This window comes from Curcuma longa, chromosome 11, assembly GCF_044706935.1.
Source record: "Curcuma longa cultivar G26 ecotype Majalengka, Jawa Barat chromosome 11, ITB_CL_G26_1.1, whole genome shotgun sequence".
In the NCBI taxonomy this organism is placed as follows: Eukaryota; Viridiplantae; Streptophyta; class Magnoliopsida; order Zingiberales; family Zingiberaceae; genus Curcuma; species Curcuma longa.
In genome coordinates, this window is record NC_133871.1 from 28,896,311 (window position 1) to 28,924,070 (window position 27,760).

Sequence of the window (27,760 nt, forward strand, 5' to 3'; positions counted from 1 at the left end):
GAAGTCGCCGGCGACGGGGGGATTGAGAACTATGATAAATACACTCCCTTTTCTGTAGAATTCACGCCCTTCTGTTTCTTTCCCTTTCGTAACCTACGGAGGTTGCTGGGTAAGAATAACAAAATGAGCTTACCAATGAACTGTAAAAAAATAATAATAAAAACTGACTTGTTAATTGCTATCAGTTTCCTTCATGAACACATAAACAGAAACGATTCAATTGTCCTTGAAGTTTTTATCTTAAAAACAAAAATCATTCTGATAGAAAAAACCCTCACCGCGAGCATTTGATAGATGGTATATATTCTATTCTGTACACTACAGCAGTTAATAAAGGAAAGAACATTTAAGAAAGCGTAAATATAAAAGTATATATTTTTAAATCTTCAACTCGAGTTCATCTAATATTCCTTCTCGATCGATCAAATCAAACAGGTTGTGGGAGACTCTAATTGCTGTGGCAATTAAGTTTTGGATTTCTGTTTCTGAGATGTAAAGTCACACTGACACAGAAAAATAAATTACTATAGAAGAATTAAATTATGAGACTGGAGTTGCTGCAACTGTTAACTGGCGAAGTGAATCGGATCCTGTGGAAGAAGAAAATTCAAAGATGGCATGGGAAGAAAGAGGGCACTGACCACTGAGAGAGCTTTATTCATGGTGGCGAGGCGAGGAAATCCATGCACTTTGCCCAGAAAGCGAATGGTCTTGTCATCCTTCTTCTCACTCAAAATATTTTCTTTTAAAAAATATCATAATAATTTTAACACTAAACTAGCTAGTTGAAGCTTTTGACAGTATAATTTGAAGTATACAAAGAACTCTGAAGTGGAATCAATAATATATCTTCCTACGACGCAAGGCTTATGCTGTATTAATTGGTGCACAGTCGATACATGTTTAGGTCAAACAATTAGTTCAACTAGTCCTTAATTGGGACTTAAATGTAGTTTGAATCTGTTCTAGGCCTGCAGTGAAAGAGACAATGAACTAAAGAAATTAAATTAAATTAAGCGATCTGCAGTGAATTAAGATTAATTGAAGAAATTAAGCAGATAAACGATACGATGAGAGAAGAGAATTAAGCGAGGTGTGAGAAGACGTTTCTGCAGTGTGCTTCGTCAGGAAACCCATCATTTCCACGAGGTGGATGTCTACGTTCATGGACCCACCTCCTGCCTTCTCCTACTCCTCCTCCTCTCAATATCCTTCAGTTTCCACTTCCTCCTCCTCCGTTTCTCGTTAATTATATTCCATTTCTTAGATCTTCTTGTTAATCTTATCTAATTGGGATAACTAAAGCTTCCAGGACTGTTAATTAACTTGCTAATCACGGAGCTTACGCATATGTAAATTAAAGGTACGTGTAGATAATTTTGCATATATATCTCCGAGATCTAGCGTTTGGCCATTAGATCTCATATGTTTTGGCAAGCTAGAGACAGATGGTGAGTCTCTCAGTTTCTTTTTGGATTTGTTTGAATCTCGACGCGGAGATCTAGAGAAAGAGAGGGGGAGAGAGAAAACCCTAGAAATTGAGCTTCTGGTGATTCAATTTGCTGCAGATTTTCCTGCTTTTGTAGAAGAGAGCGTATCGATCGATTCGATGTCGTCGGCGAATTCGGACAGCTCGGGCAACTCCGGCGGCGCAGTAGCAGCTGGGAGCCGGAGGCCGAGTCGGTACGAGTCGCAGAAGCGGCGAGACTGGAACACCTTCCGGCAGTACCTGAACAACCACCGGCCGCCGCTGGAGCTGTCCCGGTGCAGCGGCGCGCACGTGCTGGAGTTTTTGCGGTACCTCGACCAGTTCGGGAAGACCAAAGTCCACGCCGGGGGGTGCCCGTTCTTCGGCCACCCCCACCCGCCGGCGCCTTGCCCCTGCCCGCTCCGCCAGGCCTGGGGCTCCCTCGACGCCCTCGTCGGCCGCCTCCGCGCGGCCTTCGAGGAGAACGGCGGCGCCCCGGAGGCCAACCCCTTCGCCGCTCGCGCCGTCCGCCTCTACCTCAGGGACGTCAGGGACAGCCAGGCCAAGGCCAGGGGCATCGCCTACGAGAAGAAGAAGCGGAAGCGCCCTGCGCCTCCACCGCCTCCTCCTCTGCAACAACATCAACATCATCAGCATCAGCATCAGCATGATCATCATCAGCAGCAGCCACTCCCACTTCCCATGGTGGTGGCTCCTCCGCCACCGCCGCCGGACGTCGTGCAGGGATATGCAATTAGGCCGCCTCTGCCGCCGCCCGAACTTAGCCTTTTGAATGGTGGCAGCTTCCAGTACCATCACGTTCACGGCCACCTGTTGATGCCCTCCGTGGACACCTCCGGCGGGGAAAGTTCAGCACCGACGGTGGTCTTGCCTCTCTCAGTGCTCAATTGATTAGTCAATAATAAACATCTACTTCTATTTGATATATAAACAAGATCATATGCACCAATTAAGGTCAGTATGTATATTACGAATCCTCAATTTTCTAATTATGCTTGTTAATTAGCAACTCTGGACATGTGTAATGGTGGATATGCTCTCCACTCAACTTAATCTAACAGGCACTAATTAGGGTTTGTACGACATATATGTTAATTAATTCCCTGATCATGATAATTAGGGTTTGGCTCAAGTGGGTGGATTGAGAAGCTGATCGTCTTCTTCTCTTTTCTTAATTTGTGTACTCTTTTCTTTTTGTTTCATTGCTTTCCTTTGAAGTGGATGGTGCTTGCATGAATGGTCAGTCTGTCTTGTAATTGTTCACATAAGTACTTTTCTGATCAAAATATGAGATTCAATTAATTGTTTTTTTACCTTGAAATGTTTTGATACTCATATATTTATATGTTGAAAAAAATGCTCATTGCATGAATCAATATTAATGTTAATGTTGAGGTAGAGAGTGATTTATGAATTCTAGCTATCTTAATGTCTATATCTCTTGATCTTTCTCTCCCTATTTCCTAAGTTGTTTAGCTATTTTATAGCTATCAATTATATTAATTTCTTGAAGAAATTATATTAATTAACCACATATATTCGATGCATGTTGTTTCTTCTGCCCCATGCTATAGTTTCATTTTGTCACTAGCTAGGACATATATGATCATTTAAAATATGAGCTTGTCCTATTTATATAGTTTCATTCTGCAAATTTGAAAAGTCAATATGACATTTATATATTAATATTTATGCTTTACCATTATCTTGCTACTTCATACTTATTCAAATGCCTTCTTCTTCTTCTTCTTCTACAAGATAGTTTCATTGCATGCACTAGAAATCTTATTTTGCTCCTTAATTATCCATTATTAGATTGATTATTATGGATCATATCTAGAACAGTGGACGTAGATGCTAAAATTAGACCATAGTTTCATGGAAGTTTCCCAAAACAAGCTTTGAACAGTGCTTAATATTTGAATAGCTGTTATTATTGTTGGATAGTCAATGGCTAAAGTAGAATAATAATCTATTGAACTATACTGAAATTCCTTCCAAAGGTTCTCTTGTTAATTTGAGTCCTTGCACTTAAATTATTAAAACTTAATTTATGATCTAAATGGATTATATTAGAGAGTCTGATAATTAAAAGGAACAGCTTAATAATTAATTGTCAGTAGACATGATCAGAAGCCTCTTTAAACGGATAAAGACCTGAAGACTTCATCATCAGCTTTTCTTTCTCAATAAAAATTTAAAAAAAATAAAAACCTACTGTTCAGTTTTGTTGACACTGTTCCCTCAAGTTTGAGAGAGGGTAAAAAAGTACGGGCAAAAAACATAAAGATGGAGGTGTTTCGTCTGTGGTGAACATCCCTCTCAGTTTGATGTGACGGGACTGCTGTTAGCTTCCAGAGAAAACCAGCAGTTCTTCTCAAGAGTAAAATAAAATAACAATATTTATTTTGTTCTTTTGAATCATTGCTCCCTTTTATTGTATATATACATATATATTCAGTTTCTCAGAAATGGATTTGTGATGAAATATTGAGCTTTTAAGAACGATGCAGAAACGTCCTGAAGCTGTTTTGCAGTAACTAGGGTATCAGAAATGGCAGGGGGAGGGAGGTCTCAAATTAATGCCATGCACCATAAAATTCAAAGGATTAACAGATCCTGTTCTACAACAGTGCACTGGAATCTGACGAACTGCTGCTACTCCAGCAATAACATCGTCTTAGGAATGAATCATCAAACTCTCCGCCAATCATTATTCTTAATAATAAAAAATAATCTAATCCTCTATTTATCGATATCAGTTGGCCATTTGTTCATCTTTTATCTCTCTCTCGCATGAAGATCGATCGCTGTCCTCAAACTGTTTCTTGAATTAATAGTTTAATGGTTTTGACAATAATATTGCTTAATTGTTAAGTTGTTTTAAAAAAAATAATTTATGGGAATTAAAAGATTGTCAATTTCAAACTCTTGATAAATTTTGTATAAATTCAATAAATTTTCTTTCTTATTTTTTATTTAAAGATAAATATATAAATAATAAATTTAGAAAATAAATAAAATCTTACCCTTCCTTCAATATGCCACGCATGCAAAATTCGGTCAACGCGAAGAACAGGGACAAAAAAAGTGGCACAGTTGTCGTCAGGGGCCCACGCATTGAGGCGTTGAAATGACCTATGATTCGTTTCCTTATGCGGTAGCCTACTCGGTCAGATGACATCAAATCAAACAGAGACACGTCAAATCGTAAAATAAATTATGTATAAAAATTTCATAAAATCACCCTTTTTTTTCTTATTTTACTCAACAGTCCTTTTAAATCATTGGGTGTTCTAATTAATTAACTATTATATCCGTCACGCGATGTTGATGTGATATATCAGTGTGGCTCTCGGGAAGCTGAGTTGATTACGACGCAACAGAATTATAGAAGAGGACAAGGGTTTAAATTTTGACGAAGCCAAACAACATCTTCCTGCGTCATGATCAACTGCAGTTTCTCGATTTATCTCCTCATAAATGGTCGTGGAGTTGACCGTGTAGAACCGTCTAAGGTGACGAATTCCACCTTTATAGAAGATATATCAGGTGTGCGATGTTGATGGGCCGACCAACATCATACACGGATTAATTTCATATATCTCCTAATTGTTTATATATATATATAGATAAAAATAAAAGTTATTTTATTTTTCAATAGAGCTGAAGGCCCCAGATGTTTTCCATATCAGTTTGGATGAGAATAAGATCGATTCCCCCACTCATCGGGCCTTGCACTGAAGAGATGAGACATGAACTGTCCTCTGATATCTCCTCTCGTTTGCAAGAAACATGCATGCATGGAGTTAATGCACCCACGCAACTCACCCCACGTCCTCTGTACTACAGCTATGTTTTTCCTCCTCCTCCTCCTCCTCCAGACTTGAGATTAATGCTCGTTTTATATTTCAGAGAGAGTCTGTTCTTCTTTAAGACAATAATCTTTTGTTTTGTCCTGAAGCAGGGGAGCTATCTGAGAGACTGAGACAGTGATCGATGTTGTCGTCTTCGATATCGCATGCATAAATAAATAAATAAATAATCTAAAAGGCATTTTCGATGGTCAGAGTGCACCCACGTCGTTGCACGAATAAAGAAATGAAGGGGAATTGAAAAGGTAGAAGGAGGACTAAGGCAATGGTCTGGGATCGGGGACAAACACAAACAGGATGGTCAATGGTGGTGGGTGCTATTTGGCACTAAACTGGCCATGCAATCTCATGTTCTTCTCATTGGGAATGGGGGGGGGGGTTCAAGTTTCTATGTTCGAGATAGCTTTGATAGCGATAGAGGCCAAATTAAAGTTCTAAAGAGTGCCATTAGTCCATTGCCTGAGGGGTTTGAGACAGATTGGGACAGTGCTTTAGACGACAGTTGCACCAAAGGAAAGGAAAGGAAAGGGAAGGGAAGGAATTTAGATTTAGTTTAATATTTAAACAGTCAAGAGTTTTCCTCAAAGGCCCATTATAGAGGTTAGGCCCAATGTAATGGGCTCGACTTCAGAGGCCCATTATTTTCTTGCGACTCAGGTTCTTCGTGGTAGCCACAGTTGACCAGCTTTGAGAGAGAGGAGAGAGAGAGAGAGAGAGATTAGGGTGGTGGAAGGCGAGATTTGAGATCGGGAATTGGGACATCGGGAGGGAACGGGCGATGGAATGGATCACGCTACGCAGTTTGATGCTGTCATCTGCAGTTCTGCGGTTGTTCCTGGTGGCCTACGGTGAGTGGCAGGACGCACACATGGAGGTCCGGTACACCGATGTCGACTATCTCGTCTTTTCCGATGCAGCTGCCTTGGTCGCCGCCGGAAGGTCGCCGTTTGAGCGCTCTACGTACCGCTATTCGCCCCTTCTAGCTTTCTTACTCGTCCCCAATTCCTTCCTTCATCCATCTTGGGGAAAGATCCTCTTTTCAGCCGCTGGTATGTAAAAAAGGCGAAGTTTTGTTGGTGTTTTTACCTAATGATGCCGTCTCTTAGACTTCTTTTGCTTGGTAATTGGTAAGGCTGTTCTGTATTTCTTCGATGAACATGGAGAGTGAGGTGGTGTTGTGCCTGATCCTGTTATTGCATTCATCCTTTTGTTTTTGACCTGTTTTTAAAGTGGACAAAATGCACTTTTGGCTTATAGATTGTCAATCGGTGGCTCTAAAAATGCAACCCGCATTTGACCCTAGAGTGTAATTTGCGACTTTGTTTCTGTAATTTCCTGTTGTCTGCCAATATCTTAGTGAGAAAAAAGTGGTTTCTTCCTCCTCAATGATTAGTTCTTAATCTAATAAGGTTTCTAGGTTCTCGGACTTATTTTATTATCCTCACTCTTGTATGTTGGGACCAACTATCTTGCTAAATATTTGTTCGCTTATCCACTTGTGACAAATTAAGGACTTAATATAAATTTGGTTCTGATATATTCTACATTATTGTTCCTGTTTCTCAACTTTTCTTGATAGCTAAAGATCTTGTTTTGTCAAAACTAGCTTAGATTAAGGAAAAACATGGATGAAGAACAGATGTTGTACTGTCAAAACTGGCTTAGATTAAGGAGAAACATGGATGAAGAACAATCAGCATTAGCACGGACTACCTACTTTTTTGTTGTCTGCATCTGAATAGCAGCTATAAAGTTAATTTAATGTTGTATCTTCACATTCCTCAACTTGTGTCCTTTTTCTGAGTAATTTTGTAACTTTTGATGATGAAGCCAATGATGTTGAGTTTGTACTAAGATGTTTCTTCAGATGTTGCAAATGTAAAATGTTGATACATCAGTCACTTGGCCTTTTATTTTCTCAGATTTGCTTGTGGGGTTGTTTGTGGATACTATTATTAAGCTGCGTGGTGTACCAGAGAATCTGCGACTTTGGTCAGTTGCAGCATGGCTCTTCAATCCATTCACTTTCACCATTGGTACAAGGGGAAACTGTGAACCCATTGTTTGCGCTGTGATCTTATGGATCATTTTGTGTGTTATGAATGGTGTAAGTGCTGTCTTTCTTGATATGTATTTTTCTCCTGCAGAAATACTTTGCTTCAATTTACTGGGATTTTTAGTATGATATTATAACCATGCGATTAATTTTTTCTGTTTGTGCCTGCATATGATTTCTGAAAAGTAGAACAAATTGGAAAAGCATGATATATCTTGGTTGCAACTCTATTTATCCTGTTTCATAAATGTTTGTCAAAACAGTGGTAATGATACCTCAACAGATTTTAGTTTATATTTTAGACAAAAAACAAACAAACAGGCGTTAGTGATTATTTATGCTTGGTATCTTAGTCGACGTATTTTACACCAATATCTTTCTGTTTTAATTACAGGTAAAGTAATTCAGGCAGCATTCTGGTATGGGCTTATTGTCCATTTCAGAATATATCCCATTATATATTCTCTTCCATTGATCATAGTTCTGAGCAAACAAGGTATAGATTCTTCAGGAAAGCCAAACCTTACACAATGGAGCTCGCAACAACATATATTATATTGCAATTCAAGAGCTTCTTCAAAAGCATCAAATTGCTGGAGTTCATTGTGGCTTTTTCTGAGAGGCATTCTATCATGGAATACCATAGCATTTGGGTTGCTTTCGGCAACTATATTTTTCCTCTTAACTATTGGCTTCTTCTATCTTTATGGATCAGAATTTTTAAATGAAGCACTACTGTATCACCTCACGAGGACAGACCCACGGCACAACTTCTCCATATACTTCTATCATGTCTATCTCCATCACCAACTGGGATTCTCAGTTTATGAGAAGCTTGCATCCTTTCTACCTCAATTGATAGTGCAACTTGCTCTTATCTTCTCTTTTGCAGACGATCTTTCATTCTGTCTTTTTGTGCAGACAGTGGCATTTGTAGCTTTCAACAAGGTGTGCACTCTGCTTTCTTTAATATTTATATCACGATTGTTGATCACTACCAGATATACCTCGTTCAAGTCAATAAATTGCACAATATTTTCACAGGTTATAACTGCACAATATTTTGTTTGGTTCTTCTGTCTGCTGCCTCTGATTCTTCCTTGGACCAGCATGAAAATGAAATGGAAAGGTTTTATATGCATAACCGTGTGGATGACATCTCAAATGCATTGGCTGATGTGGGCATACCTGCTAGAGTTCAAGGGAAAGAATGTCTTCATACAGTTATGGGTAGCAAGCTTGTTGTTCTTGGCAGCAAACACATTTGTGCTCCTCACAATTATCCGGCATCACAAGTACTCACCAATCTTCATGCCATCGGCAACGTCTAACTACACCGATACTAAGAAGTCGGAGTGACTTAGTTTCTTTATTTTTTACTTGTCAGTAGGATATGTTTTAATGCTACTACTACTTAAGTTGATTGCCTGTTAAGCACACTATAAATAATTTTTTCACTTCTTTGAGAAGCTGGAGATGGTAGAAAGTTCAATCCACTGTTTACTTAGATATCGAATCAGTTTATCAAATGTTTGTTGCCAAGATTTCACTCACATGAAAATGTGCTGGCCGAAGGTAGGAGCTGAACTTGTTATTTTTCCTCAGTGAACTTCTCTACTAAGTATCGTATTGTGCTTGAAAGAACAATCTCACACATGTTCTTCTTGTATACGAACTAAAATCCATATCAAAATATCACTGTCTTGATGTGACACTCCTCTAATAATGCCCTCCCAATTCATAACCAAATCATCAATTCATAACCTTAACTATATATATTTTCAAAAGAAAACTCAGGAAAATCTTTATACTTCCACAGTAGAAACATGTATAGCTCTCTATACATACACAAAAACCATATCTTTTCGCATACTTCTCTTCACAATCTGAGCTAGTTAGTTAGGTAACAATTGCCGTGTATCACGAATTAAACCATTCATGCCTGCTACAGCAGTACACATGGACAAGAACAAGAAGATGATATGGTGAGCTCCAAGTTCAAGTGTTGGCAGAAATCTCTACTACTCCTTGTCTCTGAAACTTCCCTTTCATGGAAATCTGCACTCGAGCTAGTGCCCCAGCACTCAGTCTCCTCTTTCCTTGCTGCTTTCTTATCATATTGGTTCAAGGACGACAGAGTCAGCTCACAGTCCATCTCCTTCGCAGCCACAGTCTGCAAAGTTCAAGCAATTATATATATATTCAGCAAGTTTGAGTTTAATAACTTGAGCTTTTGATTGCAGAATTAATGTTAGACCTCATCTGTGTTCTTCAGCATCCACTCTCTCAGCAGCTGCTCACATGAAGGTCTGAGTGGAAATTTTCAGGTGTCAGGAGAAGTTTGCAGAGATTAAGCGTAGTATTTAACCTAATCACATATGCATGAGCTAAGAAACTCACAGTTGGAAGATGCAGTTGGAGTTGAAGGTAGAGTTTTGGTGTGAATCTTGAGAGTAAAGTGGTGATGAAGTGTAGACCCTTCCTTTTCTCTTTCTGGAGTGTTTCTGCTTAGTTTGAGAGTTATAATCGACTGTGGATTGGCTGTTGGTGATCCTGTACATCTGTCAGAAACAAGAACTTAATTCAGAACATTAATTTTGAATCATAATTTTGTGTCGATCTAATATGTAAGGTACATATTTAACTATTCTGTAATAGAACATTAAAAAGAATATTGCATTTCAATAATTAGCATGGTTAATTAATCTTACATGTTATCAGTGCATAGAATTTGTATATATATATTAAAATGGAAAAATAATTTAATTACCAAGGATTTCTTCATAATGAAACTAAAACTTTTATGGTTAATCAATAATTAACAAGGCATGAACTCACTTGCAGGTGGCTTTTAACGTGAGATATGTTGAGTTCCTTCACTCCCATCAGCTGCAAAATTTTCTTTGGAGTTGCTTCTGCAATATTATATACATCTAGGAATCAAATACAGATCATCAAATTAAAAGAAAATCTTGTTTGGGAGATTAAGTAGTACTAGATAGTTAAAATCACTTACTGTTGAGTCCTCCAAGGCTATGAACAACTTCAATGAAGAGGCTGTGCAGCTCCTGAGTCCATCTGATGCGAGGCGTTTCAGATCTGTTGTAATCCCTCACTCCTCTCCTCTCCAGGGCTCTCGTCATCATCCCTAATCAACCTTAATCATTCCACAAGATATCTACTCTGGCTTTCTATTATTAATCATATTACAGCATATATATGCAAGATAGATACATAATACAGCTGCTAGCTAGGGTTAGGCTCTTAATTCTCTGACTGAGTCCAGTCAAACATGCTCACATCTCTCCAAAAGGATGAACAACACCTTTTTCAATCTCTGACAAAAAGTATGCATCCGTGCTTGTCTTTTGGAGAAAAAGTGGGAAACAAAATGGTGCTAACCATCTTCACACCTTCTTCTCCATCTGTGCAGGGATATATATATATGATCCCACAGATGACTAAAATGAATTGCTGCTTTGGAACGATGCTGACTTTTTGCAGGCTTGTGGCTGATATGAGAGCCTGTCGAGTGAAGAATTGTGTGTGTTGAAGTCAAGGATGCATGCTGAAGATTGAACGATCAAGCAGCATAAAGTTATGGAGAAAGAAATAAATAAATTAATGAAAGCCGTGGCATGGAGTTCTTTCAGGAATGCTGCAGCAATCACTCTCAGTTGGACTCTCATGCAGTTTTTGATTTGATTTTTCCTTTGAAGTGCCATTGTTCATTGCTGGATTCTTTTCCAAGAGGATGGGTAGCAGTGATGCTGACAGATGTGAATGTAAAAAGAGGAACAAGGAGAAACAATGCCTTACCAGTTTTTTATCACAAGAAGAAGTATGAACTGAATCTTTATCATTTGAAGCAATGCCTTACCATTGGTGTTTAATTTCACCCTCTAAATATTAATATCATTATCTAATAGCTAGGTACAATTAACAAGAGTTTCAAAATGCTAGGAGGGGAGGTGATCTTAAACTTCCATAGGCATTTTGAAAGAAAAAGAAAAAAGAAGTGATCAGGAAAGAGTGTCAAAATCTTTCAAGTAATTAGACCCTAAATCCATGAGATACCTAGATACAAGCTCCTTGATCGTTTAATTTTATTATAAATCTCTTCCAATGACTAATTAAACCATGCATCATCCTCCAATAATTGATATCTCATCATTTTAAGAAATTTAAGATTCAAGTAAGAGCATACATAGAAATTTATGATCAAAGTTGGCTGACTAATTATCAAAAGTGATGAATCTTAATAGGTATGTAAGTTTTTTCTTCCCTTTCACTGCAACAAAAGGTAGAATCTGTCATCCCAACAGTGGTCTCGAGAAACTGTACAGTTGACCACTACGAGAGAGGGCATTTGCCTTCGTTGAGATTCAACCCTTGTCCACTGGAGTAAGTTTATTCCGTAATAATCAACTTAAACATGCCCCAAAGGTTTTTTCTTCCCTTTCACACTTAAACTTAATGAGGAGCATTCTTAGATGTCTTGGTCAAAAGGTGATTAATGAATCAATTGACCAATCAAACCTCTCTCTATTTTCTTAAAGTTGAGGAGAAACAATCAAGTGGAAGACCAAACTTAAAGAATGGTGATTGAGTGCGACAGGAGCAAAACTTGTGGAAACAAAAAAATGAGCCTTTAGAGACTAAAAAGGCATTCTAAGTGTCAAAAATCTACATATTATCTATCGGCGGTGCCGACTTTTGGCCTTGTTCCCTCTCCTTCAATTGCCGTGTTCCAAACCACTTGACTTCCTTCTCCCACAATTATCTCCTACTCCATCCACAAATTAATTGTAGTTAATTTACGTAATTATCTCATTAGACAATGTAGATGAGATATTTAATTTTTGTTGTACCCTATCTAATTAAACTCTTCCCAATCAAAATCATTGAATAAGAAAATTAGTCCGAGGAAAACGTGCTAATTGTTAAAAAAAATATTGTAAAATAATCAAGTTTTTGTGATTTGAAAAGTTGATGAGTTCGTAGATTGAAACTTTCTTAGCAAGTAGACGTGTAAAGTTCTTGGCTTCTCAAAATTCTTCATTGAAACATTGATTTTGACAAATCTTGCAGCTCGGCACTGTAGCATCATTTAAAAGTAGAGCCTTAATTGTTAATGTAATTAAAACTTAGAAAATGAGACATTGTATATATTTTTATTCCGTGGTAGTTGGTATGTACCTAATAATTTAGTTGATCTTTCCAAGATATGTGATTATCTTTATGTACCTAGAACTAGCAAATTATTATACTCAAAATGTTTGTGTTGTAAATTTATTGAACAAGTTTAAACCAAAGACACATTTTATCATCTAAAATTGATGTGTTAATCAAGTTTGATATGCACATCTCATATAGTTTATTGATCTTATTTTAATTTATCATGTGCCTTATTTAGTATGAAAAAAATAATAAAATATTATATGAAATAATTATAATCTACCAGAGGTATTATCTCTTGATTATATATCATTCAAATGGCAAGGAACTGATTCAACAAAAGCCAAGAAATCAACATGGAGCAAAGATAGAGAATATTGGAATTTATTCAGCTTTCATAGTGTTTAATCTAATTGGATACCTAGTTTAACTTAAACAAGAATCTGAGGGATTTTGGACAATCAATAGAAAACGGTTGCTTGCAAAGGAACATCTACAAGCTCAAACCCCCACTGCAAGGTGAAGGCTAGGAAGAGAGAAAATAACTGAAAATGCATATCCCTTTACAGCAATATATAAGCTTGCAACAAGATCACTAAAATTCAGAAAACTTGTTTCTTCAATCGACAGGACCAAGCAACTTCAGAGCACAAAATTATTTCGAGTTACAACAACAAACGAACTTGCGTTGTGACGGAGGTTGAAAAGAAAAAGCAAGGCAAAACCATGCCTAATACCGCTTTCCGAGAATGATGCCAATGATGATTGATACCAAAGCCACTCCAAGCACAAATTTGAAGGCACCACCTTCTGAATGCTCTGTTGCAAGATGTGCCTTTGGGCTTACATTAGTTGTCTCTGTATCCTTCTTTCGCTTGTCACTGCTTTTCTTATTCTTTCTCTTCGACAGTGTTGAGGTGTCCAGTCCAATTTCTCTTGATTTCACCTCAGTTGAATCATCTCTTTCTACTTGAGGAGTTGCATTCTTGATATAGAGAATGATTGAATGAAGATTAGTAGGAGAGATATGTTTGTCAAAGTTACGGCTATAAGGGTTCAGAAACTTGACCAATGTAAAGGCAACTGCTAAAATTACCTGATTATCGCTGGCAGTGTGGACCGACCGCAGAGCGTTCTCAAGCTCTACTATCTTCTTTTCCATTGAAGAAGTTTGATTTTGTTTAAATTTCAATTCTTCAAGTTCTACCTTAAGAACTGTAACCTTATTGTTTTCTTCTGCAATCTGCAAGTCACAAACAATGCAAATTAGAGTTAAGGCTCAACTAGACTTGGAGCTTATTGGGTCTAGGGTGAGTATATTGAGAAGGTGGGTCTCTCCCTCCAAAGAGACTAGTTATTTTGGTATAACTCTTCCCACTTCAATAATACAATGATCTGCTAACTTGCCCATAATATGCAAGAGATTTGATCTAATCAGGATTAGCGGCAAATACATGCAATCAAATGTAACATAAATTAACACCAGCATGTTAAACATAGATGATATAGACAGAAATAACAAGGTGGAGGAAGAAATGGTTCGATAGTCTAAAGCAGCTCCACCAAAGGCATTATTCCTGCTAGTTGGAATAAGGCTTCGCCCGTATCCTGAGTCAGACACATCTCCAATTTGCATGTAATGGAACTATAAACAAAATTGCTGGATTAACTATGCTGGTAGAGAAGTTTGAGAAATTGGAGGTGCATATGGTAGGGGAAGATCACATGAATTGAAAAAAAAAATGCAAACTTGAGTGTGAGGGGTAAATTTCGAAGTTATGTCAACAATGGATTAAGAAATTTAGCAAGCAAGAATACTTCAAGAAAGAGATGCCTTAGATCCAGTTCTTTAGGAAATGCTCTAAGTCTAACCATCTCTTTCTTCAAGTGTATTTCTCTATTTTCTTATTTAAGCAGCTAGTGCTGCATGTAATGGAAGAAAAAACAAACTTGCTGGAATATGCACCAGACTTACTATGCTAGTATAGAAGTTTGAGAAAATAGAGGTGCATATGGCAGGGGGAAACATGCAAACTGATTGTGAGAGGTAGACTTAGATGTTATGCCAACAATGGATTAAGAAACTTAGCAAACTGTACTTCAAGAAAAAGATGCTTTAGATCCAGTTCTTTCTGTAATTTTCTAGATTCAACCATCTCTTTCTTCAAGCACATTTGTTTGCTCTCTTATTCAAGCAGCTAGTGCTGCTGCATCCTTCCATGGCTACTGATGCCATGATTTCAATTTGAGTGGATTGGTCACTGTGCAAGTAATATACTGGGACATATTTATTGATTCAATCTGTCAAATCCAAGCGTGAAACCACAAAATTACCTCTTGGGCATATGCTTTCTCAGCTAATAGCAGCTTTTCTTCAAGTTCAGAAGCCCGTTCTTGCAGAAGAGACTTCTCTGCCAACTCTGCTCTAAGATTATCAACAAGAGAACTATGAGACTCTTGCTCCACTTTTAGTTGAGACAGTTCTCTTTCTAATTGTGCCACAGATGTTTCATGTTCGTTCCTTAACTTTTCATGCATTTCTTTCAGCAATTTGCCCTCTTCCAGATGAGAGCTAACCTGCATAAATTATTCTGGTGTTAGTTCAATGTGTAGTTTGACCTGTGTAGCAGCATTGAAAACACCCTTTCTTTACATAAACATAATAGACACTATATATCCACTAACCTGCAACTTGAGTTCATCTTTCTCAGTGTTAAGCACTTGTATTGAATCATCAGACTCTTTCTTAGAATACTGAAGCTGCTTAAATAAATCTTCTTTCTCTACAGTAGTTGCATCAAATGCTACCTGTAAATCATTCATTTTGGTCTTATATGCTGCAACATCTTCAGCAAGACTAATATTTTGTCTCACTAAACCTTCATTCTCAGTTTGGAAACTGTGAGAATTGCTTTTCAATTGCTCAATCAGTCCTTCCAGATCCTGTATCTTGAATAGAGCCTCTTCCAGTTTACCCTTCTGAGTTGCTAACTCACTGGCCTGTTCTTGATAAATTCTCAATTTAGTTTCAGTAGCAAGCAGCTTCTCATTCAGTTCACTGGTTTCTCGGTCTTTTAGCTTGTATTTCTCAATCGAGTCATTCAAGTGGGCTTCATTTTCTTTAAGACGAGACTCGATTGCCAATTGGAGATCCAGCCCTCTTGAATGCTCTTCTGTTAATTTGGTTATGGTGTTTGTATGAGAAGTAAGTTGAACAGCAATAGTCTCCTTCTCAGCATGTGTGGATTTTAACAAATCATTGAGCTCATTGATTTTGTGTTGATGAACTTCCAACTCTTCCCTGAGCTTTGAGTTAGTCATAGAAAGCAACTCATTTTCTGAAATTGTCTGTTCACCTTTTATATTAGCTTCTGACAACTTTTGCTTAAGCTCCTCGATGTTGTTTTCAAAAGAAACCAGCTTCACTGCCTTCTCCTCCAACTCTGATTTCAGTGAGGCAGCATTTTCAGTAGATTCAACAACCTGTTCTTTATAAAAGTTCAGTTGTTCTTCAAGATAGTGTAACTTTTCAAGCAATTCTTTGACTTCAGAATCCTTCTGCTTTAAGTTTGCTGCAGCCTCTTCAAGTTTCATCTCTGACTCTTTGGTTAATGATTCAGTTAAAAATTTCAAATCTAGGTTCCTTGCAGTAATTTCCTCTACAGTCTTTCCATGATGAGTCAATTGTTCTTCAGTGTACCTAAGCTTCTCACTTAGATCTTTCTCCTGTAGATTTGAAGCCTCCAGCTGTCCCTGAACACTTTCAAGCTTCTCTGTCATGTATTTCAATTCATTTTGCAAAATCTGAATTTGAGTCTCAGATTCAATGAGTTTTTTCTGCTGACTATTAGAAAGGTCTTCAAATTTTTTTCTTTCTTCAATAGCTGTATTAAGGACATCAGTCAACTCTTTTTCCTTTTCATTTGCATCTTGTAGCACAGCTTCAAGGCTCTTTGTTCTTGTCTGATGTGCTTCAAGTTCTGTAACAAGTTCAGTGACTTTGCTCTTGTATTGCTTTGATTCAGCCTCAACATCTCTCTGTTTTGACTGTTCTATGCTGAGTAGTTGCTCAAGTTCCTGGGTGTGATAATTAGCAGCCTCCAACAACAACTCCACCTCTTCCACTCTTTTTTGAGCATCTTTAGCCCTGGAATCAGAAGAATTGACCAATTCTTCCAGCTCAAGACTGTGGTTTTGTGTTGCAGTAACCCGTTCCTCATATTCTGTACATTTGTTGATGAGATCATTAAGCTCCTTTTCTAGTTCTAACTTACTCAAAGATGACTTGGTCAAGGAAGATTCCAGTTGGTTGATTTTATCTTCATAACCTTCTAAGTGGTGTCTTGATAGTGCATTTTCTTCTGCTGCTTCCTTCAATGAAGAAGTAAGTTCTTTTATTTTCTCATTGAGTTCATTTATTTGATTCTGTGCATCAAGAAACTTTATCTCTGAAAGATTTATTTGTTGCTCAAGCTCCACATTGGACTTCTCAGCTGATGCCAATTTTAACTCACATTCTTTTAGCTGTGATCTGATATTCTCTTCAACTTCACTTGATGCCTGAATGAGACCTTCTAGCTCAAGGTTTCTTCTAGTAGAAGCTTCTGTGGTTGTTTTGGATTCATGGTGCAGCTGTTCAAGCAATTCCAATTTTTTCTCAAGCTCCCCTTTGTATGTTGATGTCTGTGATAGCAGTGAATTTGTTTCCCTGAAATTTTGTTCAGCCAGATTTAGCTTGTGTTCCAGTTCACGATACAGGTCCTCATTTTCTGACAATTTGGTATTAAGATCTGCCACAGTGCTCTCCAGTGTTGCCTTCTCTGCTGTTAAGTTGGTTAAATCATTTTTTACATTTGATATCTGAATTTCTTGATCCTTACATAAAGCTTCAACTCTTTCCCTTTCTTTTACTTGATCCTGAAGCTTCTGCTCCAATTCCCCCAAGCTCACACATTTTGTCTGTATGTCTCTTTCTGAAGCTGAAAGCATCACCTGCAATGATGTGAGATCTGATTTCAATTTTTCTTCAGCAACCTTGTGCAGATTTCGTTCTTCAGTCAGTTCCTCGATGAAGGCATCTTTAGAAGAAATGTCCTGTTCCAGTTTAGCCATTTCTAGTTTTGAGGCTTCCAATTTCTCCTGAAATTTTGAAAGCTCCAGCAAAGTGTTTTGAAGTTTTTCTTCAATCTGCTGTTTCTCAGCAATTTTACCATCTAGATCACTCAACTCCTTCTGTAGATTATTTATTTGATCCTTCATACTCTTTGCAGTCGCATGTGTCAGCTCCAATGTGCTCTCCAACTCCTTCACTTTCCTTGACTCTAACTCTGCTTGTGAACTACTATGCTTGCTTGCTTCATTAAGTTTATGCAGCTCATTAGTTGAGGATAATAACTCTTCTTCAAGGGCCTTTATCCTATTTTTTGAACTCTCAAGTTCAGTGGACAGACCAGTGTATGATTCCTTTAAATCAACAAGTTCCTTATGCTTCATATCTGTAGCTTTTAGTGCTTCCTGATGGGATTCAAGCTGCAAATTATACTTCTGTTCAGCTTCTGTGATCTGATTTTTCAGCAACTTCTGGTCAAGTTCAAGTTCTTCGCAGTGCTTGTTCATTTTCTCTAGTTCTTCATTTGCAAGATCAAGCTTGGATTTCATTGAGTCCTTTTCAGTTTCTGAACTATTTAATTTCCCAAGAATTGTCGCAAGTTGAAGCTTAAGTTCATCTATCTCCTTTACCAACTTTGGAGAATCAATGGTTGATTCTGACTTGCCTGATTGATTGCTTGCAGGGAGTTTGGATTCTTCCAATTCCACCTTGGGTAGGTGAGAGCTTTCTTTTGCATCTACCAATAGTTCCTTCTCAACTTTGACAAATTCTCCATCTAATGCGGACTCCTCTTCTTCTTTAATTTCTTCTTTTGACAGTACATCATTGTTGCCATTTGTGAGAACTTTTTTGGCATTTTCCCCTACCTGCAATTGAAATATACTCAGAGCACAAAGCGGGGGTTTTGTGGAAAAAAAGAAAATACATTAGTTTCTCTAATCCCGTACTTCACTTTATTGAGCTAACGGAAATATTTACAATTGCTAATCTATTGCATGTTCTAATTAAATAAATGTGTAGCAAACATGGTTGAAGTTTTGTTAGCATGAACCGTCCGAATTCATGGAAACAATCATGTGCAGCACATCTTATGATTCTCAGAAACTAAAATCAACTTTTTTGGTCAAATTTTGTAATCACTAAAAAAAAATAATTAAAGGCTACTGAAGATTAACTAAATGACTCATTGAAACTAAGCTTTTCACATAAAATGGTACACATCTTGCATCAGCTTCTTGCTAGCTTATACACATATCTCAGAACAAAACCCCTAGAGTCTTATGTCTTCTCAAAAATAGAAGCTTATGCAATTTCATGCTAAATTTAATCCAGATCAATAGAACATAGTAGAAAACTCTGGATGGCCTTCTCATTCACATAGGCAACCCCATATAATTATATCTCATGAAGACAAAATACAGCTGAGTTGTCTATTCCGTTCGCCTGAGAACACTCATGAACAAATAACTAAATCAGACCTATGACCAAATAAGCCAGACAAGTGGGCAAAACCCTATCAACCTTGAGATAGTGGTTATGAACATGCTAGAGAGTGTTAGGGAAGACTGATAAGGATGTGTTTCCTTGGAGTTCTTCCCCCTGTGTACTAAGAAAAAGGGTACAGGCACAAGTATAATGCCTTCTTAAATTCAGAGGTTCCTCTGTTCAACACCCCCTTTGAAGTTTGGACTGGCAAAGCCAAGAAAGGGAAATGATAATTGTCTTCAGCTATAATGTGGAGTTGAACAAAACAAAATAAATGAATTTTGAGGATAGTATACAAAATGTCATAAATTGCATAAATAAAAGAACTAAATCATCAACTTAAGCATAGGAAAATGTTAATCACGCATCCAAGCCTATAAATGTCTCTCATTAGTCCACAACTCCGTAGTTTGATAGGCACTAAATAATAATTGTTCATCCATTAAGCCTAAAAAACAATGTCATTTCTAGACTTCTCCATATGGGACCAAACTAGTGCCATACAAAATGCTTCACACGGATGTTATTTTAAATTGTATTGAACTAAGATTGCCTCAAGTAAGTTTTTCATTTTGATTATCTTTAAAATGAATTTCATGAGTTTACTTCCACCTTTTCTCCTAAAAAATAAATAAATATCCAGGCAAAGTCTCAATTTTGTCAGCATATGCAAGCTAATGATCAACCAAAACAAGTTTTATCCAATAAACAAGGTCGTGGAAGACTGCCTTTCTGAGGAAGAGATATTCAGATGTCCAATTATTTTTCTCTGGAATTGTATAGAAAAGTCAGCATCCAAATTACATTATTTTGGAAATCATTTTTGGAACTGAAAAATCTCATGTTAATGCAGAAAGAAGCACACTTGCATATCCATTATGATTATACAGTATATATTCTTTTGGACTTATTACCTCAGTATCATCCTTTCCTGAGAGCTTCACTTCAGTCTCATCCGAACTCGCTTGCGAAACTTCAGCCATATCTTTCTAGTCCTAGCAAATACACCTCCTTTTCACCTGTAACAGAAGATAAAGTGGCTGCTTACGCTTCCGTAACAATAACAAAGATGTCATTCTCCACGAGTAAAGTTGATATAAGCGAATGATTTTCATCTGTTTGCCTGCAGTTAGCAGGACTATGTATGAACATTAATAATTTATAATTAGCAAATTTAGGCAGTGTTAGATTTACTGGAACCACTTTAATTCTAATTTCAATGCAGAGCCCGTAGATACAGCACCAACTTAAACAAGCAACTAGAGTACAACATATTGCAGTTATAGCATCAGTTTGCTAGAAGTTTTTTATATAAGCTACACCAAAGCGCAAGCATGCTTGATTCCAGATTCACCAGTACTAGTATGGGACAAGTGATTTGGATCTGCAACTCCCCACCAGAGTGATCAAACAAAAAATACCTAAATAACTACTATCCGCATTCCTCTCATGATGAGAGTTTGCAGGAAAAAAAGTCTATATACAGCCATTTCTATGACAGAAAATACTAAACGGCTCCAGAGACCAGATAGCACAAACGCCTTAGTCTGAGAAAGAGCACTTGAGGAACAAAAAACTGAAATAGCATGACTCGGATGTGGTAAAGTATATGAATGGGGAAAAAATTAAATATTTTGTTAGCCAAGAAAAGGAGAAAAAAATTCTGCGTGGTTATCCGTAATATCTAAACTCTTGATGACAGTAACATCGATCATACAATAGAATGATGAGAACAAGATTACTTTACCTTAGATCCAAATAACAGAACCTACTAAGAAACGGAGTAAAAATCCGACACGCATCAAACAAATCCAAACCTTTTCTGCAGAAACTGAACGGTTTGGCATCAACATCAATCAGTCTATTTAAATCTCACGCAAAAGACGACGTAGATCATTAACAAAAAAAGCTTTGTGGCGGCGAAAACAAGGCATCCGCGATTCGGAGTCAGACAAGTAACCACGATCGGAAGCGAAAAGAGTAGAAGGTGGTGCTGGGAAAGGATATGTATAAGCTAGAAGCATGATCGATCGGATCAAAGACGAAAGGCAAGTTGGAAGCCATGCATACTTGAATCGATCAGGCGATCGGACGGCAGGGTGAAAGGCGTGAGTTCCGTGGGGCTGCTCCTTTGCTTTCGAATTCGTTTGACGGCGATGACTCCCTGGAATCGTTCCGTTGAACGAAGCTGAGACAGAGAGAGAGAGAGAGAGAGGATGACTTGGAGAGAGAGAGAGAGAGCGGAATCTTTCTTTTGTACCAGATGGCGAGTACAGTCACCTCCCAATGGGCTGCGGTGCGATTACCACCGAGCTGTCTTTTGTAAAGTTCTCGTGTTGAAGTTACCAAAACAACCTCCGGTAAATTTGGCGCCTTTTCCAGTGGGCGGTTACTGTTTTCTTTTTTTTTTCTTTCTTTTTTTTTTAAGACTGTGGACGACAATAATTCGAACCGTACAGTTTGATTAATTATTACCACATGAAGCTTTATATTACCATTTTAGAATTATTTTTTTTAAAATTATTTTTTTTAAAAAAAATAATTATATAAAGCAATTAAGCTTAGCGAAGAAGAATGACCTGACCAGACCAATATTTCAAAATTATAAAAAATAAAAAATACTCCCTGTTTCACCAAACAATTTAATTAATAGAATAAAAAATAAATACATTTTATTTTATATCCCATCTTGCAAAATTTAAAATTCACATGTGCAAGTGAAAATTAATAAAATTTATATCTGAATTGGAGCAAGCATTTTCGGATGTGCTAAATGTGCTAAATCGATGAATGTACAATTTTACTTATTTTCCAACATTCGAGTGGAAGTTTAAAAGTCAAAAGGTGAATGAGGTCAGAGTTTGACCACAAGATGAATGAGGTTGATTTCTAATTTGCCGTGAAAAAATTTTCTTTTTCAAACAAATTTAAATTTAAATTTTTTTTATTTTCAACAAAAAAATAAATTTCAAATAAATTGTTCTTGGAATGGTCCAAGCCGCCCACCGCCTTTTCCTCCAAATGCCAAACCGACCAACTAAAAGTCCAAATCTACTTTCCTTTCCTTATATATTTCTTGTCTCTTCCCCCTCTTTTAATTCCGATGGCAAACACAATTTCAAATAAATAAATAAATAAAATTTAATTGCGCAATTACTTTTATGTAATTACAATTAACACGAGAGGCTCGACATTTTTTTTTAATGATAAGTGGGAATAAGTATTGGAGGGTTCCTTAATTGAAGGGTAGAATGGGGAAATTTATTGCACTAATTCTAGCTCGGAATTAGGGATGAAATAGAAATATAGAAGGGAGGTAAAAAGTTTAAGGCAATAATTTAAGAAAATTAATTGCATTTTTTTCTCTCAAACAATTTATGTTTTTGTTTTTGAATTCAATGCTGGAATTATTCGATGGCTTCTATCATAAACCCATCGACTAGCATTGAAAGAACTTTTATTAAAAGTAAATAATAAATTTATTTAAAAAATCAATTATATTCAAAACTTTTATTACATTTCAAATTTTAAGAGATTTTTTATTTAATAAAAATTCTAGCTTTGATTCAATATTAGATTTGAATGTTTGGATTAATTAATGTCTCCATTCATCGTCGGTCGGTGGCTTTCCAGCTGTGAACTGGGCCCTCGATCGTCCAGTTCTCGATTCCAGTTGGATATAAGAAATATAGAGAAGAAGATGAAGAGGGGTCTTCGAAACATAGTTGAATTGGATACCCTAGTAGATATTATTATAATGGTCGTAAGATTGATTGTTCAAAGTTTTATCTTTTATTACGAAAGAAGACGATAAGGGAGAAAGAAATCTTCAAACTCATTAAATCTTCGACACAGCAGATTTAAATCTTCAAACGACAATAAATACAACCATAATTACATATCTTTTTCCGTCGCCAACGAAAGAAAGAATGAAGGAATTAATAAATGCAATTAATGCTACATGGATATATAATCGCCTTCATTAGCTTAAATATTAAATCTTAACTCTTTTAAAAAATACATATGGTATTCACGTGGTGCAATATAAGGTGTTATATTCTAAATCATAAATCTTGAACCTGAAATCTTAAATAAAAAACTAAAAATAAAATTTATACTAAGATGTATAATATATAATTTCCGTGTATATATATACACTTATTGAGTGAAAACTCAAAGAGATGCTTTTAAAATATTACAAATATGTATTTACATAATTAATAAATATTTTAATTAGATAATATAAAATTATGATAATTACGTAATAGAAAAAAATTAATTTAAATACAGATGAATATATTAGAAGATTGAATTTAATGATGTAGGGATATTACCTAACCAAATTTTTAAAAACTAATTCATTGTCTAAAATTTTAGATTTTAGATTTTGTGTTACTTTCTATTTTAAATTTTGAATATTTTTGTGAAAGTGTTAGCACGTGTCTAGAGAATGTTTTGTTTCGTCCTTTAAAAACTAGAAGAAAATTGTTTAAAATTTATATTTTGTTAATTATACGAACAACAAGATGAAGTATATAAGTTGGTATGACAAACAAATTCTTGTGGGCAATGGTTTTGCTTTCTTAAAGAAAAAAATAATGTAAAATCTATTGATTAAATATGAAAATTTAAAGATTATATTGACGATAAACGCATTAACTGAATATAAATATATCGCGCTATTTATGCCTTTTGTTATTTTATGTTGAAAGAGATTGAAGATTGATGAACAAACCAGTTTTCACACGGATCAAACCCAACCAATATATGCAATAAATGAATCATATAATACAGGAAACCCTCCACGGCCCACCTTACTCTCCTTTCTAACAAAATCCTTACTTTTTTTTAGGTTCGAGACACATTATTGGCTTCCGACCCCATCTCTCGACTTCCGATGTCATCCCGATCTCAGACGTCATCTCAGCTTCAAACACTATCTCGCCCTCAGATGCCGTTTCAATCTCAACTCTACTTCGGTCGCAAGTACCTCAGACTTCACTTCGGCCTGAGATGTCCTCTTGGCCTCTAAAGCTATCTTAGCCTTCGACATCAGCCTAGTATTAGACGACATCTCGACCTCAGACGTCATCTCTATCTCGGACCTCAATTCCACATACCCTCAGGCTCATTTCATACTCTAGTTATGGGTCTTTGTCCTTCGGGGGTCATGTACAAAGATTGCGAATATTCTTGAGGCACACATTAATACAAGAATAAAAAGGACGGTTAAATGGTTATCAGATTTGGTCCCCTTGGATATCTTTTTTCTGCATATAAAGTCAAAAAAAAATCAATCAACAACTGTCAAATTTAGCCTCCTTAAACACTCTCGTAATAATGTCACTCTAGGGTGACAGTGAGACGCCCCGACAGAAATAAGATGGTAAATCTTAGATTTTTTTTTGTCTCATAAAAGTTTTTATTAAAAAAAAAAGGCAGAAATATCAGCGAGGCTCAAGAGCTAGCTATATACATACGACAACGTGGTGGCTGGTCTACCTTGTTTAATCTACAATTAAACAACGCAAAGAACTATGAAATCGGATTAACGCCAAATTAAGATAATTAACCACTCGTATACATACAAAATACACACTGCTAATTTAATTCGCTACAAGCTTAAGAAGACAAAAGATAAAATTAAGGACCTAAGTGCAGTAAAATATACGTTTTAACTACAGCGTCCGGCGATAGAGTGAGTAGGAGGAGAGGACGACGAGTTGGACGAGGACGATGGCGGCGACGAGCGAGACGCCGACGGAGCTGCCGATGTGGCGGCAGAACTTGCCAGGGGCGGCTCAAGCCTACGGAGGGCCCTAGGCAAATTTTTTTTAAATGATTGTTATTATTTAAAAAAAAATTCTCTCATTCTTTTCTTCTATTTTTCTTTTTTTCATGCGTTTTATATGTCCAGAATCATATTTTTTAGCAGACATATTTATATTCAAATAATAATAATAATAATAATATAATTTTCTACTATTTTATAGAAATAAAAATATTTTAAAATTAAATAATAATAAACGATCTAGAATTAATAAACGATTTACTGATCTGTAAACGATCCGTAAATGATCTAGAATTAATAATAGAAATTGAAAGATGAATATTTACTTTTATAATGAACGATCTATTGAGAATTAATAATATATCCGGAAGTAATCTACCTTGGTAGTCCGCCTTGTCAGAAACGATCCATCGCCTCTCGAAAGATTCGTCAAAGGACTCGTAGAACAACTGGATCAAATACGAAAAATCACTATTTAAATCTCAGCAGCAATAATACTGGAAGAAGGAAGCGAAGTACATGTGTCCTACTTATTAAGAGCTCAAATTAGCAATTAATTTTGTAGTTTACTCTAACCAAAGTGACTGTTACCTTTGATTTTGAAAACAGTACAATCGTAGAGTAAGCAGAAGTACATGCATCATTAAAGCAGTTATAAGAATAATAAAAACAAAATATAGTGGCCTAAAAGGGAAGCTTCAGAAGTAACAACTGTATGTTTATGTTTGCTAACGACAAACAGATTTTTTTATAATTGTATCAAAATATGATGCCTGATCCAAATAAGTATTGGAAAAAGAAAGACAAAGGAGGAGAAAGGATAATGGGAAACAACAGTGCCTACAGGAAGTTGAGATGAATAATCAAGGCAAAAACTTTCTACAGAATCGGACTGTAACTGACAAGAACAAGCCTAAAAACCCAAAAGTTCGAGCCAAATGAAATCAAATTATCCAATAACATACAAAAATGAAAAAAAATGCATTCAACCCCGTAAAAACCCAAAAGAAAGGGATTTTTAAAAACCCAAAAACCTTAAACGAGATCCGTTGACAAAGAAACAATAAGAAGGAATACCTAGACTTTCGCAAAGAACTAATCGTGACAGGTGAAATCATGACAGGCAAAGAATTGCGGGGAAAAACTTTATTTTTCATAATTGGCAATTTGGTATGCACCTGTGATAGGGTTCAGGAAGCCTTCGAATCTCGATCGCAACGATGATGTCCCAATAATCGGACGCCTTGCGGCAGAAATCGAGCGAATTCTGGGAACTAAAAGGGATCAGATTAGGGTTAGGGCCGCAGATCGGGAAAGTAGGAAACGGGCGAGACGCCGAGAATGCGAATCCGAACTCCTCTCGGTCAGGAACGCCGAAACGCCCCGAGGAAGAACGCGAAATGCTTGAGCTCACTGCTCGTGTGACCGCGTCGAAGAAGAGGGGAGATGAAGAGGCGAGATCGGGCCATCGGGGTTTTGAAGAGGCGAGATCAGGAAGCGGCGAGAATACGAAGGCGAGGCGAGATCGGGAAGCGGCGAGAATGCGAAGGGACAGCATACCGGGTCGGGTTTGTGCTGAAATCCAATAATCCTATCCTCCATTAACCCTAAATATCCTAACTAGGTGGGCCCCAATTAAAATTGGGCCCTAGGCATAGGCCTTACCCGCCTATGCCTAAAGCCGGCACTGGAACTTGCCGTAGTTGTTGCAGATCTTCGCCCAGTTGGCGTGCGAGTTCCCCCTCAGCCCCAGGTACGCAATCGAACCGGCGCTCCCCATCGCCGACGCCATCACTCCGGCCATCAACTGCGCACACATAACTAATCAATTAATTTTTCAAAATAAACAAGTCACTGCAGTGACATAATTATTAGGATTAACTTACCGCGTCGCAGACGAGGAGAAGGAAGAGGATTCTGGTGGATGGCGAGGGGATCGAGATGGAGAGGAAGGAGGCGAACATGGTGACGAAGCTGTACAGACTAGAGACGCAGAGGGCCGCCAAGAGATATCTACGCAGTTAGTGAAGATATAATCAATTAATTACGACAAACGATTAATAAATTTGAGCCTTTCATTTGTTGAAAATTAATTGGAGTGATGATGATCGCCGGAACGGTCAAGGCAAGAAATTTATAATATTCAACGTTGGAAAAGGTCTGCTTAAAACTTGCAAGTTAGGAATTAAGTTACAGTTAATCTAATTTGCAAAGTAATTAACGAACTTACATGAAGGCAGGGGAGTGCTGGAACTTGGCCTCCCTGGAGACGACGGCTAATGGCGGCGGGAGGCCGGTCAAGATTTGCCTGCTCTGCTTGCTCGTCACCAGCACCACCAGAGCCGACACCGACGACGCCAACAGCAACAGCCTCAGCAAGAAATCGACACGGAACAGGTTCGTCGGAGGCCGCCGCTCCGCGAAGCCGGCGCCTCCGCCGTTGCCCGTCTCCGGCCCCGTCTTGCCGTAGGTGGATGACCTCTGTTCTGTCGTCGCCATGGCTATCCCACTTCTCGCCCCTCCCTCTCTTTCCCAAAGGGACTCACTAATTTGTGAGTTGCGTTGGAAGCAGCAAGGAAAGAGGAGCTCTTTAAATAGGAACAGAGGCTGCAGACGAAGCTTCACCAGTCAGGTACGGAAGTAGTAATGGTATGAACATAACAGGGCATTTTTTATCTATTATTTCCCCGGAATTATTGACTAGATATAGAAACTGCGCTCAGCGCGCGTTCACAAAGATTCACATCTCAGCCAATGTGCAATCTAATCTTGTTGG

The 27,760-nt window shown here is 37.4% G+C and overlaps 5 protein-coding genes across 8 annotated transcripts; 2 read left to right on the forward strand and 3 right to left on the reverse strand.

Moving 5' to 3' along the window:
* Window positions 1–1,202: 1,202 nt before the first annotated feature.
* Window positions 1,203–2,621, forward strand: LOC141838140 (protein G1-like1). 2 transcript variants are annotated; one of them, XM_074725539.1, is made up of 2 exons: window positions 1,203–1,363; window positions 1,569–2,621. In XM_074725539.1, exon 2 carries the CDS (start codon window positions 1,610–1,612, stop codon window positions 2,378–2,380), a length of 771 nt encoding a protein of 256 aa, XP_074581640.1. In that variant the 5' UTR covers window positions 1,203–1,363; window positions 1,569–1,609; the 3' UTR covers window positions 2,381–2,621. The 2 variants fall into 2 exon arrangements, with proteins under 2 accessions (XP_074581640.1, XP_074581641.1); XM_074725540.1 differs by lacking the exon at window positions 1,203–1,363 and adding an exon at window positions 1,379–1,451.
* Window positions 2,622–6,068: 3,447 nt separating this feature from the next.
* On the forward strand, window positions 6,069–8,927 carry LOC141840314 (GPI mannosyltransferase 1). Its single transcript, XM_074728254.1, has 4 exons — window positions 6,069–6,413; window positions 7,287–7,469; window positions 7,815–8,368; window positions 8,465–8,927. Exons 1-4 carry the CDS (start codon window positions 6,143–6,145, stop codon window positions 8,777–8,779), a joined length of 1,323 nt encoding a protein of 440 aa, XP_074584355.1. The 5' UTR covers window positions 6,069–6,142; the 3' UTR covers window positions 8,780–8,927.
* A 263-nt stretch (window positions 8,928–9,190) lies between these two features.
* LOC141841739 (myb family transcription factor MPH1-like) lies at window positions 9,191–10,647 on the reverse strand. 2 transcript variants are annotated; one of them, XM_074729931.1, is made up of 5 exons: window positions 10,437–10,647; window positions 10,259–10,353; window positions 9,821–9,981; window positions 9,678–9,729; window positions 9,191–9,593 (listed from the first exon to the last, which is right to left on the reverse strand). In XM_074729931.1, exons 1-5 carry the CDS (start codon window positions 10,564–10,566, stop codon window positions 9,366–9,368), a joined length of 666 nt encoding a protein of 221 aa, XP_074586032.1. In that variant the 5' UTR covers window positions 10,567–10,647; the 3' UTR covers window positions 9,191–9,365. The 2 variants fall into 2 exon arrangements, with proteins under 2 accessions (XP_074586032.1, XP_074586033.1); XM_074729932.1 differs by having other exon boundaries at window positions 9,193–9,593; window positions 10,259–10,335.
* A 2,402-nt stretch (window positions 10,648–13,049) lies between these two features.
* LOC141839249 (uncharacterized) lies at window positions 13,050–21,403 on the reverse strand. Its single transcript, XM_074726956.1, has 6 exons — window positions 21,264–21,403; window positions 20,108–20,212; window positions 15,284–18,574; window positions 14,933–15,175; window positions 13,695–13,841; window positions 13,050–13,583 (listed from the first exon to the last, which is right to left on the reverse strand). Exons 2-6 carry the CDS (start codon window positions 20,174–20,176, stop codon window positions 13,329–13,331), a joined length of 4,005 nt encoding a protein of 1,334 aa, XP_074583057.1. The 5' UTR covers window positions 20,177–20,212; window positions 21,264–21,403; the 3' UTR covers window positions 13,050–13,328.
* A 3,001-nt stretch (window positions 21,404–24,404) lies between these two features.
* On the reverse strand, window positions 24,405–27,554 carry LOC141839719 (uncharacterized). 2 transcript variants are annotated; one of them, XM_074727535.1, is made up of 6 exons: window positions 27,215–27,554; window positions 26,871–26,997; window positions 26,683–26,791; window positions 26,163–26,559; window positions 25,364–25,433; window positions 24,405–24,463 (listed from the first exon to the last, which is right to left on the reverse strand). In XM_074727535.1, exons 1-6 carry the CDS (start codon window positions 27,481–27,483, stop codon window positions 24,434–24,436), a joined length of 1,002 nt encoding a protein of 333 aa, XP_074583636.1. In that variant the 5' UTR covers window positions 27,484–27,554; the 3' UTR covers window positions 24,405–24,433. The 2 variants fall into 2 exon arrangements, with proteins under 2 accessions (XP_074583636.1, XP_074583637.1); XM_074727536.1 differs by lacking the exon at window positions 24,405–24,463 and adding an exon at window positions 24,732–25,012 and having other exon boundaries at window positions 27,215–27,553.
* Between the last annotated feature and the right edge of the window lie 206 nt (window positions 27,555–27,760).